At 43.6% G+C, this 13,278-nt stretch overlaps 1 protein-coding gene across 2 annotated transcripts in view; it reads right to left on the bottom strand.

Annotated features, from left to right (window-relative positions):
* CACNB2 (calcium voltage-gated channel auxiliary subunit beta 2) overlaps nt 1-13,278 on the bottom strand; it is a 420,013-nt gene that overhangs the window by 26,996 nt on the left and 379,739 nt on the right. For both annotated transcript variants that reach the window (XM_061126317.1, XM_061126318.1), the window contains exons 8-10: nt 12,996-13,076; nt 12,475-12,533; nt 1,553-1,662 (exon numbers count right to left, since the gene is read on the bottom strand). In XM_061126317.1, the coding sequence (XP_060982300.1) occupies nt 1,553-1,662; nt 12,475-12,533; nt 12,996-13,076 (250 nt within the window). The remainder of the gene's footprint in view (nt 1-1,552; nt 1,663-12,474; nt 12,534-12,995; nt 13,077-13,278) is intronic.

Raw genomic sequence — 13,278 nt, 5'->3', positions numbered from 1 at the left:
GAGAGAAGGGAACCCTCCTACACTGTTGGTGGGGAGTTAATTGGTGCGGTCACTATGGAGAACAGCAAGGGGGTTCTTTTAAAAACTCATAATAGAGCTACCATATGACCCTGCAATCCCATTCCTGGACACATATGTGGAGATAAACATAGTCCAAAAGAATACATGCACCTCAATATTCATTGCATCACTGCTTACAACAGCCAAGACATGGAAGCAACCTAAATGTCCATCCACAGAGGAACGGATAAAGAAGATGTGGTACATATATACAATGGAATATTACTCAGCCATTAAAAAGAATGAAATAATGCCATTTGCAGCAACATGGATGGACCTAGAGACTGTCATACTGAGTGAAGTAAGTCAGAGAAGGAGAAATATTGTATGACATCCTTTATATGTGGAATCTTAAATGATACATATAAACTTATTTACAAAACAGACTCACAGACTTATAGAACAAATTTATGGGTGCCAGGGGGAAGGATCTGGAGAAAGGATAGAGAGTTTGGGATTGACATGTACACACTGCTATATTTAAAATGGAAAGCCAACAAGGTCCTACTGTATAGCATGGGGAACTCTGCTCAATGTTATGTGGCAGCCTAGATAGGAGGGGAGTTTGGGAAAGAACGGATACATATATATTTATGGCTGAGTTCCTTTGCTTTCCATCTGAAACTATCACAACATTGTTTAAAAACAAAAGTTAATGACTGAGAAATGTGAAAATGTAGAAACAAAGAATAGCTGTTGGGCTGGGAAACTATTAACAATTTAGACTATAAAGCAGTCACACAGCAGAAACAACAAACTCCCAGTTCTTGAAAGATATAAAGGCCGGAAACATATTCCTAAATTGTTTTTACAGGAAGCAGATCCCCACCAGATGAAAACTGCTGACCACAAGAACAGAGAAGCTAGACTGGTTGAAACCAAAAGGTTGATGATGCTTGAGACTTCACCTTGATGCCAACCAATCCTAGAACTGTGCATGAGCTGATCTCCCCGCAGCCCCCTCCCTCACACTGCCTTTAAAACCCCTTCCCTGAAGCCATCAGGGAGCTCAGAGCATTTGAACATGGGCTGCCTGTTCTCCTTGTTTGGCACCTGCAATAAATGCTGCACTTTCCTTCCCCACATCCCTGCATCAGTAGACTGGCTTCACTGCATGCAGGCAAGCACAGCCAAGTTTGATTCAGTAACAGAAACTGAGCCTTAAAGATATTAATGACTTTGCTTGTGACAACACTGTGCAAAGCAAGGAGTTTTAGAGTCTATAGACACCAAAGCTCATGTTTGTGAAAACAGACACCATCCAAAACATTCATGCTGACAGCCTGTGGAATTTTTAACTCGAAAACTTTCAAAACAAGTCCTTCCATACCATGAAATCACTAAGACAGCAGCAGTGGCTACTGATGACACCTGTCTGTTTTGCCTATGCACTCTGACACATGGAATTTATCATCTAGTCAGATCTGCTCACTGGTAGCCTCAGCAAAAAAGGTTTAAATGGCTTCAACTCTTTGGCAATGGACACACTTACCTAAGCTTGACCTCGTGTTGGATCTTTCTATTATTGCATGCTTACTGGGATTGTTTAAGACAGAGCGTTTGGCCAGTGAGATGTCAGCGGTGACCCTTGTGATGGAAATCCTGTTGGCAAAAAAGCAACAGAAGATCTGAGATTATTCACTGAATAAAAGGGGACAGAAATGCATACCCCAAACTCATCCAAGAATGATACATGAAGTGAAGTGAAAGTTACTCAGTCGTGTGTGTCTGACTCTTTGCAACCTCATGGACTATAGAGTCCATGGAATTCTCCAGGCCAGAATACTGGAGTGGGGAGCCTTTCCCTTCTCCAGGGGATCTTCCCAACCCAGGGATTGAACCCAGGTCTCCCACATTGCGGGTGGATTCTTTTAGCAGCTGAGCCACAATATAGACCATATTTTCAACCAAGAAATATTAGGGCACTTACTCATTCATTTTTCTCTTTACACTTTTTATTTATTTTCTATTGGGGTATAGCTGATCATTCATTTTAATTCTGCACCTACCTAACTTAGCATGTATCGGTTGCTTACCATGTGCCAGGCATGCCCTCAGCATTATCTCATTACCTGGATTAACTCATTAAATAACTCTAAAAACTTCAGTGGAGAGGATATTCTCCCACTTTTGTTGATGCAAAAAAAAAAAAAAAAAAGAGTTATGGGTAGATGGTTTCTCTAAGGCTATATTGTTCCTAAAAGTGATGAAGCTGCAATTTGAACCCAGAACTCCTGACAGCCTATATTCTTAGCCCCTGTGCTGTAATCCCTCCTGTAAGTATGGTGCTGTGATCGGCATGAGGAATAAATAAGAACAAGACAAACAAGATCTTCTCTAAGAGAGCCGAGCAGCAGAGATGGGTCATAAATAAGAAATTAATAAAGTATTACAGGTTAAGAGGACGGTTCTGAAGAAGACACAGAGGGTGTGGTGACAGAGAGGAGTGGGGGAGTCATCTCAAAAAGGGTAGACATGAGAACAACAAAAGTTGGGAGCTAGGCAGAGTAAATGACTTAGGTTGGAGACTGGGCTGAACAAACAAGCCAGCGGTAGGGAAAATGTGGAGTAAAATAGCTAATAAGACCTCTGAAGAAGAAGGTGAAGGGGGCACTAAAAATAAGAGATTTGGTTAAAAGTCTGTTCCATAGTTAGATCCCTCCATCTCTGCTTTATTACATCAAGCCATGAGATGGCCATCCTTTCCCTGTGTGGTGTAAGACCACTGACTGGTCTAGTCTCTCCAGGAAGTAAAATAGGGCATCTGAGCAGGGGGTGCTGCACAGAGCAGGGACAGAGAGAAGAAAAGGATTCCAAATGTTGAGCCCCCAGCCCTCCTCCTCATCCTAGAATTTTGGTTCAGTTCAGTTCAGTCGCTCAGTCGTGTCCGACTCTTTGAAACTCCATGAATCGCAGCACGCCAGGCCTCCCTGTCCATCACCAACTCCTGGAGTCTACCCAAACCCGTGCCCATCGAGTCAGTGATGCCATCCAGCCATCTCATCCTCTCTCGTCCCCTTCTCCTCCTGCCCCCAATCCCTCCCAGCATCAGGGTCTTTTCCAATGAGTCAACACTTTGCATGAGGTGGCCAAAGCACTGGAGTTTCAGCTTCAGCATCAGTCCTTCCGATGAACACCCAGGACTGACCTCCATTAGGATGGACTGGTTGGATCTCCTTGCAGTCCAAGGGACTCTCGAGAGTCTTCTCCAACACCACAGTTCAAAAGCATCAATTTTCTGTGCTCAGCTTTCTTCACAGTCCAACTCTCACATCCATACACGACTACTGGAAAAACCATAGCCTTGACCAGACGGACCTTTGTTGGCAAAGTAATGTCTCTGCTTTTTGATATGCTATCTAGGTTGGTCATTACTTTCCTTCCAAGGAGTAAGCGTCTTTTAATTTCATGGCTGCAGTCACCATCTGCAGTGATTTTGGAGCCCAAAAAATAAAGTCTGGCACTGTTTCCACTGTCTCCCCATCTATTTCCCATGAGGTGATGGAACCAGATGCCATGATCCTAGTTTTCTGAATGTTGCACTTTAAGCCAACTTTTTCACTCTCATCTTTCACTTTCATCAATAGGCTTTTTAGTTCCTCTTCACTTTCTGCCTTAAGGGTGGTGTCATCTGCATATCTGAGGTTATTGATATTTCTCCCGGCAATCTTGATTCCAGCTTGTGCTTCATCCAGCCCAGCGTTTCTCATGATGTACTCTGCATGTAAGTTAAATAAGCAGGGTGACAATATATAGCCTTGATGTACTCCTTTTCCTATTTGGAACCAGTGTGTTGTTCCATGTCCAGTTCTAACTGTTGCTTCCTGACCTGCATACAGGTTTCTCAAGAGGCAGGTCAGGTGGTCTGGCATGCCCATCTCTCTCAGAATTTTCCACAGTTTATTGTGATCCACACAGTTGAAGGCTTTGACATAGCCAATAAAGCAGAAATAGATGTTTTTCTGGAACTCTCTTGCTTTTTCAATGATCCAGCGGATATTGGCAATTTGATCTCTGGTTCCTCTGCCTTTTCTAAAACCACCTTGAACATCTGGAATTTCATGGTTCACGTATTGCTGAAGCCTGGCTTGGAGAATTTTGAGCATTACTTTACTAGCGTGTGAGATGAGTGCAATTGTGCGGTAGTTTGAGCATTCTTTGGGACTGCCTTTCTTAGGGACTGGAATGAAAACTGACCTTTTCCAGTCCTGTGGCCACTGCTGAGTTTTCCAAATTTGCTGGCATATTGAGTGTAGCACTTTCACAGCATCATCTTTCAGGATTTGAAATAGCTCAACTGGAATTCCATCACCTCCACTAGCTTTGTTCGTAGTAATGCTTTCTAAGGCCCACTTGACTTCACATAGGTTATATCCCCTAGGTGTCAGGATGGAAGATTCTTCTCTGGGGGAATCTGACCCACAAATTAGAAAAGACCCAAAGAACAGGCTTTGGTGGTTTCCCATGGAGACTGCCCAGTGGGGCTGTCCTACAGGAAACATTGTGTCTTATGAGCACAGAATCTCCAGTTGATTCTTTGATGTTCTGTTATTATACTTGAGCACACCAGTGGTCCCTGGGCATCTCAGGAGAACTCCTCATATGAAAGACCAAGACACACAGAAAAACCACCTATGACTGACGCCCAAAGCTGACTGGTAAGAGATGATTATACCCATGAAACTAGAACAAAATTCTATTTCAAGACTCAGAGTTTTTGAAAATTAAAAATATAACCGTAGAAACGAAAATTCAAAAGAGGGGCTAGAAGACCAAGTTAAGGATATCTTCTAAAGAGTAAAACTGAAAAGACAAAGAGATGGAAAATAGGGGAATAAAGGCATAAAAACTAGAGAATTACCCAGGAGGTTCAACTTCCAATAATAAGAGCTCCAGGAAAAAGAGAACAAGGAAAACACAAGAGAGGAAAGTTTAAAAAAAAAATTAGAATTAAGAGTCTGATTTTCCAAATGGGAAGGGGGAGTCCAGCAGAAAGGTTGAAACTTCCATGTCAAGACATATTCTTGTAAATGTCATGACACTGGGCACAAAGAAAAGCCTAAAAGCTTCCAGAGGAAAAGGCAGGTCCTATACAAAGGGTCAGGAATGGAAATGCGTGTTCTTCTCAACAGCAACAATGGTTGACACAACACTGTAAATCAACTATACTTCAATAAAAAATATTAAGATTGGAACCCCCTCCCCACCAAAAAAAAAAAACCAAACCAAAAAACAGTAACAGTGGAGACAGAAGGCAATCGAGCAAAAATCCTTACAAATTCTGGGGGCGGGGGGTGGGGGTCAGGGAACTATTCCAATCAGAATTCCGTAACCATTTTAACCATTTATCAGTTAAACAGGAGGGCTGATTAAAGGCATTTTAAAGACACTCAGGGTCTCAAAAAGTTTTAATGTCCTCTTTCTAAAGAAACTGTCAGAGGATATTCTTGACAAAAATGATGGAGGTAAATCTTGACAGAGATCAGTTGATCTAGGGAAAAGGGGTTCACACCCCAAAAAGGTGGTGACAGGCATAATGAGGAGACATGTCTCATAGTGACATATATGCACTCAACACAGAGACAAACCATCCAGACTGGGGCAGGACAGGACATTCCTGGAGAGAGGTTCAGGAAGACAGAGCTGAGGGACACCTGGATATGTATGAGTCTACTGTGAGGAACTTGAAACAACCAGGGGAAGAGTGTGGGGCTGGACTGGCACCAACTAATAGAAAGTTAAGCATGTGTAAAAAGCAAAATTATTAATCTCATAGATGCCACAAAGAAAACACATCAGAAAAAGTAATGCAAATATATGACATGGCTCACTGAAATCTTATTTACACGGTCATAATGCCTCCGAAATATAGAACCAGCCAAAATTAAGATGCAACTGTTGGGAGATTTAAGGATGAGGTGGATGCAGGTGTGTAGATGTGAGAGACACAAACAGGAGGAATATACATGAGGCAGCTAAACAGTCTTCATCGTAGGAAGTCCAGAGAGAATGCTTAACAGTGAATTTAGAGGCAACAGTGATTTAGAGGCAAGGAGTAAAAACTGAAAGATACAACTGAAAGAGTTAAAAGTGGTTGCCTCTGGAGAGCAGGACATTCAGTAAAGTGTGGAAAGGGAATTACTGGCTTTTGCAAAAAAAACAAAAACAAAACAAAACCTATTGATTTATATATTGTATTCTTTACAGTGTGTAGTTTCCTGAATTTGGACCAATTCATAAAGTCCTGTCTCCACCATCACATTCATGACATGGAACAGTTCCGTGAACTTCCCAACCCCACCCCTGTCGATCATGGGCTGCTTTCTATCCCTGTGGTTTTGCCTTTTCCAGAACATCACTGTAGTCTCTTGAGCTGAGCTTCTTTCACTCTGCATAAGGGATCCGAGATTCATCCATGATGTTGTATCAATAGTTCATTCCTTTTTATTGTGGGGTAGGACTCCTATTTACAAAAATTAAGTCTATTTGATTAAGTTTTTTGTACTATGAGGACAATTTTACTTTCTATGGAAAAAGCGATAACCAGAAAAGCAATATTAAACCCAGCCACTTAAACACAGTTTCATTTTGACTTCCCAAGGCATTCACAAGTGAGTTCAGATGACAGGTGTTCAGCAACTGTTTAAAAATGTCTTTATTTATTTGGGGGTGGAGGTGGTACAATGGAGTGATGTAACGATAATCCTTTCATGTTGAGTGCCTGCATGGCATGGAGGGTATTGGTCATTCCACACAGACTTATGAAGTGCCTACTAGGTGCAAATCTTCATTCAGAGCGCTATTATGGAACTCAAATTCTTGTGGGGTGGAGGGAGGCAGGGATATAGACAAAGACATGTGTGATGTTGGGTGGCATTAAATGCCAGTGCAGGACAAAGGAATGAAGTTGGGTCATTTGTAGAGATGTTGATGGACCTAGAGTCTGTCATACAAAGTGAAGGAAGTCAGAAAGAGAAAAACAAATATTGTATATTAAAGCATGTATGTGGAATATAGAAAAAAGTACAGATGAACCTAGTTGCAGGGCAGGAACAGAGACACAGATGTAGAGAATGGATGTGTGGACACGGGGGGAATGGGAGGGTGGTATGAATTGGGAGATTAGGTTTGACATAAATACACCATGTGGAAAGTAGAGAGCTAGAGGGAAGCTGCTATAGAGCACAAGGAGCCAGCTCAGGGCTCTGTGATGACCTGGAGGGGTGAGGTGGGGGGGGCAGGCTCGAAAGGGAGGACGGAGACACACACACACACTCACACACACACCCCTGATTCATGCTGTTGTACAGCAGAAAGTAACACAACATTGTAAAGCAAGTATCCTCCAATAAAAAAATTATGCATGACAATAAGGACATAGGAGGGGTTCTGAGGATGGTATATTTTCATGTTCAGGGAGACTTTTCGGGAAAGGTGACCTTTGGATGAGCCACGTGGATACTGTGGGTAGGGTTCTGTATGCAGAGTAGGAGTCAGGACCTGAAGTGCTGGCCCCTAAACCAGGACCACTGAGTGGGACCCGAGGCCTGCTGAGAACAGGATCTAAAGAGCCCTGGATACTTGCTGGGAGGCAGGCTGCCCTCTGGGGGACACAGCCTGGGGATACAGTGGTGCCAAGGCACACAAAACCAGGCCGGAAGCCTCTCACAGTCAGCCTGGGGGGATTCAGCCAGAGGACAGGATTTTCTTTAATGATCCAACTTCCTCTCTGCCCCACAGGCTTTGTTTTATCCGCACATGGTGTGTTACTTGGCTGGGCTTTCCCTGCCCTGCTTGTGTGGTTTGCTCTACAGGCTGCAGGAGGAGAGTTACCGTCCTACTCCTTAAGTGATGCTTCTGGAATTGTCATTGCTTGAGGTTCCACCAAAAAACAGACCCTGAAAATCCTAAGGGCAAAAGTTTGGGGACAATTCACTGTAGAGGAGTGGTCCTCAACCCTTGCAGTGTATCAAAGCTGCCTGAGAAGACTTTACAGTTAGATAAAGTCCCACCTCAGACATTGGGCTTCACTTAATCACAGGTGGGATACAAGTCCATGACTTTTTTTAAATTAAAAAATGTTTTTTTGCCATGCCACATGGCTTGCAGGATCCTAGCTCCCTGACCAGAGATGGAATCCATGCGCCCTGCGGTGGAAGTGCAGAGTTCTAGCACTGAACCACCAGAAAGTGAAAGTGTGAAAGTATCAGTTGCTCAGATGTGTCTGACTCTTTGTGATCCCATGGACTGTAGTCTGCAGGCTCCTCTGTCCATGGGATTCTCCAGGCAAGAATACTGGAGTGGGCAGCTGTTCCCTGTTCCAGGAGATCTTCCCTACCCAGGGATTGAACCTGGGTCTCCTGCATTGCAGGTGGATTCTTTACTGTCTAAGCCACTAGGGAACTGCCAGGACATCTCCTAAGTTTGCTACATTTTAAAACCTCTGCTGGTTTTAAATCGGCAGCCAGGGTAGACAACCACAGGTTCAGAAGAACCTGCCTCACATCTAAGTACATTTCTACACGACAAAGTGATGTAATGTTTCCCAGCGTTGATTTCCAGTAAGACTCCTTAGCACAGGGTTCACCATGCCCCGCCCCCCGCCTCCGCCCAGAATTCAGTACACATGCCAAATGCTTCTGTGACAAGACCTGACATTTTCAGAATCACTGGAGAGGACAATTGAATTCATCACTGATAGTGGCTTTTCTTTCTTGCCCCCAATTTCCTTGTTAATTTACCTGTCATTGTCCTACTAAGTGAACAGGAAGATTGCTTTGTTCACGGGGTGACACGGTTGTTTAGGGTGGATCTGACTGAAATGGGCTTGTCTAGTGCACATAACAGAAAGGATAATGACTCATCATCTCTTCTCTGACATCACACACTTAAGGCTATTTTAGCAATGAGGGTCTTGATTCTGACAACTCTCCAGGGCATCAACACATGAACCTACCTGGGTTTCAGAACAGAAAATAATCCCTATCAAGAATCTTCTTATCCCCAATCCTTCCTTTCATATTTTCTCCCTCTTGGGCTTTACATTTTTTTTAAAAAATATACTTTGTTGAGTTTTCCCTGGTGATCCAGTGGTTAAGACTTCACAATTCCAATGCAGGGGATGTGGGTTCAATTCCTTATTGGGGAACTGGGATCCCACATGCTGTGTGGCATGGCCAGAAAAATATTTTGCTTAATAGATAACACAGGAATGATTCATTTCCCCCTCCTATAACTGCATATCTATTTAGAATTAGCCACATTCATACTTGTTATGAGTTTCCACCCTCTATGGCTGTCTGGCCAACCAGAAGCAGACAGTGTGTGATTTACTAAGTCTGGATGTCTTGCCTTGAGTGAAAGAGTTAATGTTTTGCATGACTTTTTTTTGAAATTCTGCTTTACAGACCCTATTCCTTCCTCTGAAAGTGAAAGTGAAAGCCGCTCAGTCGTGTCCAACTCTTTGCAACCCCATGGACTATACAGTCCATGGAATTCTCTGGGCCAGAATACTGGAGTGGGTAGCCGTTCCCTTCTCCAGAGGATCTTCCCAACCCAGGGATCAAACCCAGATCTCCCACATTGTAGGCAGATTCTTTACCAGCTGTGCCACAAAGGAAGCCCAAGAATACTGCAGTGGGTAGCCTATCCCCTCTCCAGCAGATCTTCCCAGCCCAGGAATTGAACCGGGGTCTCCTGCATCCTGGTGTGCTGTGGTTCATGGGGTCGCAAAGAGTCGGACATGACTGAATGACTGAACTGAACTGCTGCATTGCAGGTAGATTCTTTACTAACTGAGATAACAGGGAAGCCCCTTCCTTTCTCTGAGGATTTTTAATTGGTGATCACAGGCCTATAGTGGTGAATTCCAGTTTTAAGAGTTGAGAGGAACCATGGCAGGTCCATTCATAAAGCCACATGGCAACTACTTTGGGCCAGAAACAAAAGACTGATACAACAATGAAAATACTGTCTTTGTTTCTTAAATGAAATCAATCTGGATGGCAAATACTGTAGAACATGGGTCCATGATGCACCCTGTAGCTGGAATCTATCTTCCAAGTTCAAAACTTAACTCAGGTTGAAACAGAGGTCAGGGAACCCATCTCCTTCCCCCATCTTTGGCATTTAGAAAAGAGTAGTGGGTTAACTCAGTCACAGAGAGTGAAGTGCCTAGTCTAGCAGAATTTTCTGGGTAAGTAGGTTCATATAGACAATTCCAAATGGTGAGTCAAGAATACAGAAGTGAAAGCTACATGGGCCCAATCAGAGGTTGGGCCAAAGCCTAGACCAAGCTGAAGGCCCAAAGACCAAGCTGTGATTCCCAGCATGAAATAAATTATATTTTATAAATTCATGTAAAGCAAAACTATCTAATGAGGAACATCTGATTAGGAAGATTCTGATTCTAAAGTCTTTGTCTTTTTCATTTAGGCTGTGCTGGGTCTTCATTGTGGGGCACAGGCTTCTGTTCGAGTATGGCACACAGGCTTAGTTGCCCTGTGGCATAGAGGACCTTAGTTTCCTGACCAGGGATTGAACCTGTGTCCCTTGCATTGGAAGGATGCTTCTTAACCACTGAACCACCAGGGAAGCCTCATGAAGGCTTTTTTGAAACAGATTCTAGTTTTCATTTTCTGTCTCTTTCAGTCCTTTGCTTTCAGTTCTACTACTATTCTAGTAGTCATGCATGCTCTGAAGAATTGATGCTTTCGGACTGTGGTTCTGGAGAAGACTCTTGAGAATTCCTTAAACAGCAAGGAGATCAAACGAGTCAATCCTAAAGGAAATAAATCCAGGATATTCATTGGAAGGACTGATGCTAAAGCTGAAGCTTCAATACTCTGGCCACCTGATGCAAAAACTGACTCATTGGAAAAGACCCTGATGCTGTGAAAGACTGAGGGCAGGAGGAGAAGGGGATGACAGAGGTTGAGATGGTTGGATGGCATCACTGACTCAATGGACACGAATTTGAGCAAACTCTGGTAGTTGATGAAGGACAGGGAAGCCTGGTGTGCAGCAGTCCACGGGGTCACAAAGGGTCAGATAAGACTTGGCAACTGAACTGAACTAGCAATACCCTGCTATAAAAGCTCCCCTCTTTGCCCTACCTTCCCTACTGATTCTGGCTGTGGAATAGACCTTGGTCCTTGTCTTCTTTGAAGAAAGAATTCAACAAAGAGACAAAATTTATTAGAAGCACAGTATGTGTGGAAAGCACATGGGGGAACCTGGAGTAAGCTTGCACAATAGAAGGCTGCTTATTGGGGGCAGTTTTCCAGGTTGTCTCTGGTCAATCATCTCGCTTGTGCCCATCTTTGGTCTTTCAAAGGGCAGCAGGAAGCCAGCTTCAGGTGCTCAGCCTGGAGCCTATCTAATTCCTACCTCATTACCAGAAGTCAGTATAAACAAGAAATAGTCATGAAAGCTGGTGTGTTCAAGGAAGAAAGTGAGAGATCTAAAAGAACAGTGAAATCTACAGATTCCATCTACTGCACTTGTATTGCCAGACAGGAAAAGGAAAGGAATATGGAGAAGAGAGGCATCCAATGTGTCTCATTAAAAATACAGAAATACACCCTAGCTCTGTCTGCTCCCAGGTTCCCAATAACCTATGCTTAGTTTATATTTGGAAGCTTCCAGTTTAGACTCCAATCCTATCTTTGATGCTTCAGAAGTTGGCTGAAACTTTACTATGGTGCCTACTGGTTATTTGATTCAAGGCTGCCATTCAATACACCCCCAGTAAACTCTGTGAAGCCAAGGCCCTTGTCTGATTTTGCTCCTCACAATGCCTGGCTCAGCAGAGAAGGGGAAGCCCTGTGACAGCTGTTTGGGTGGAAATGGGGAATGGGATCCAGCACCAGGTAGGGGTTGGCCATCGCTCACAGTAACAGGAGAAAAGGGAGAACATTCAGGCAAATAAGCAAGGGGGATGGGTGTGCAGCTGGTGGGAACACTTGGATGAGCTCCTCTGCTTGCTTCCGTTTGCTCAAAGAAACAGGAAGCAAGTTCACCAGGAAGCTCAAGAGGAGAAGGGTTTGATGAGAAAGGAAATGCTGTGAAAGCCTTTAAGAAGAATAGAAAAGTGGATGGAAGAGGCACATAGAATATGATTTCTGGGCAGCACTGAGGGCCAGCTCATCATGAATTTAGGGTGAGACTCATCAGCAGGAGTTTGACCAAATTCAGCTACAGATGCAGGTGTAGGAATGGAGAGCTGAGGTTGTGTGGGTAAGTATGATAAATATTTACTGGATCAGATCGAACTGAATGGAACTTACATCCTGTTACCACAGAGGGTTGAGAAGCCAGTGTTCTCTTAGGATCCACCCACCTGTCCCACCCAGGTTTCAGTTTCATCATCTTTAAGGAAAAGATTCACAAAACCCAGAATTCTGAAATACTCACCGCCCTTCGAATCTGTGTTTTAAAAAATCAAACAGTGCCTTTTGCATCATATCTGTGACCTGCAATTGAACAAGCAGTAAGACATGAAAAAACATTATTAATTATGATAAAACAGTCTTATTCCTTTTAATGTTAAAAATCAAGGCTTCCCAATGGGAAAATTTAGCATGTGAGGGTCACTCCCTTTTTCTGTGGCTGAGCTTTGATACATTAACAATGAAACAAAACAAAGTTTCCCAAACTCACTCTTGGAGGGACAATTAACAACATTTCAAGGGGCTTCCATCATTCTCCATTTGACACTCTCTCCCCAGACTGAGTCAACTGTGGTATGCATACATCTCCAAGGCAACAGCCAAGGAAACAAAATAGAACAGAACAGTAGCAATGTACCCCATGGCTTGAAAACAATATGCTTTGCTGCCACCAGCTTTTTTCCAAGTTCAAGAGTCAGGAGAGGGAGGTATGCAAGGTCAGGTCAGCATGCAAGGTCAAGGATGCACCAGAGGGCAGCTACCTACCTCGTACCCCTTCAGAGAGGGGCCCACCAGGACCACAGGTCGCATAGAAGGGACCACATCATACGGAGGGGTGTGCTCTGTCTGCAGAGAGAGGAGACGCCTTCAGATGGTTAAAAGGCAGAGGGAACTCAAATATATAATGCACATACTGTTCTTTCTCAACTCTGTGATACCAGGCACTAACTTCCCAGACGCTGCCATTCTTTTTGCACTGGCTTCTTTTTCTAAATAAACCCAACCCAAGACTGGGTGGTTTTATTTCCCTCAGGTTTCAAAGTGACTG

This window comes from Dama dama, chromosome 23, assembly GCF_033118175.1.
Source record: "Dama dama isolate Ldn47 chromosome 23, ASM3311817v1, whole genome shotgun sequence".
Classification (NCBI taxonomy): Eukaryota; Metazoa; Chordata; class Mammalia; order Artiodactyla; family Cervidae; genus Dama; species Dama dama.
Note: the sequence above shows the minus strand (reverse complement) of the source record. Positions and strands in the feature narration are given on the sequence as shown.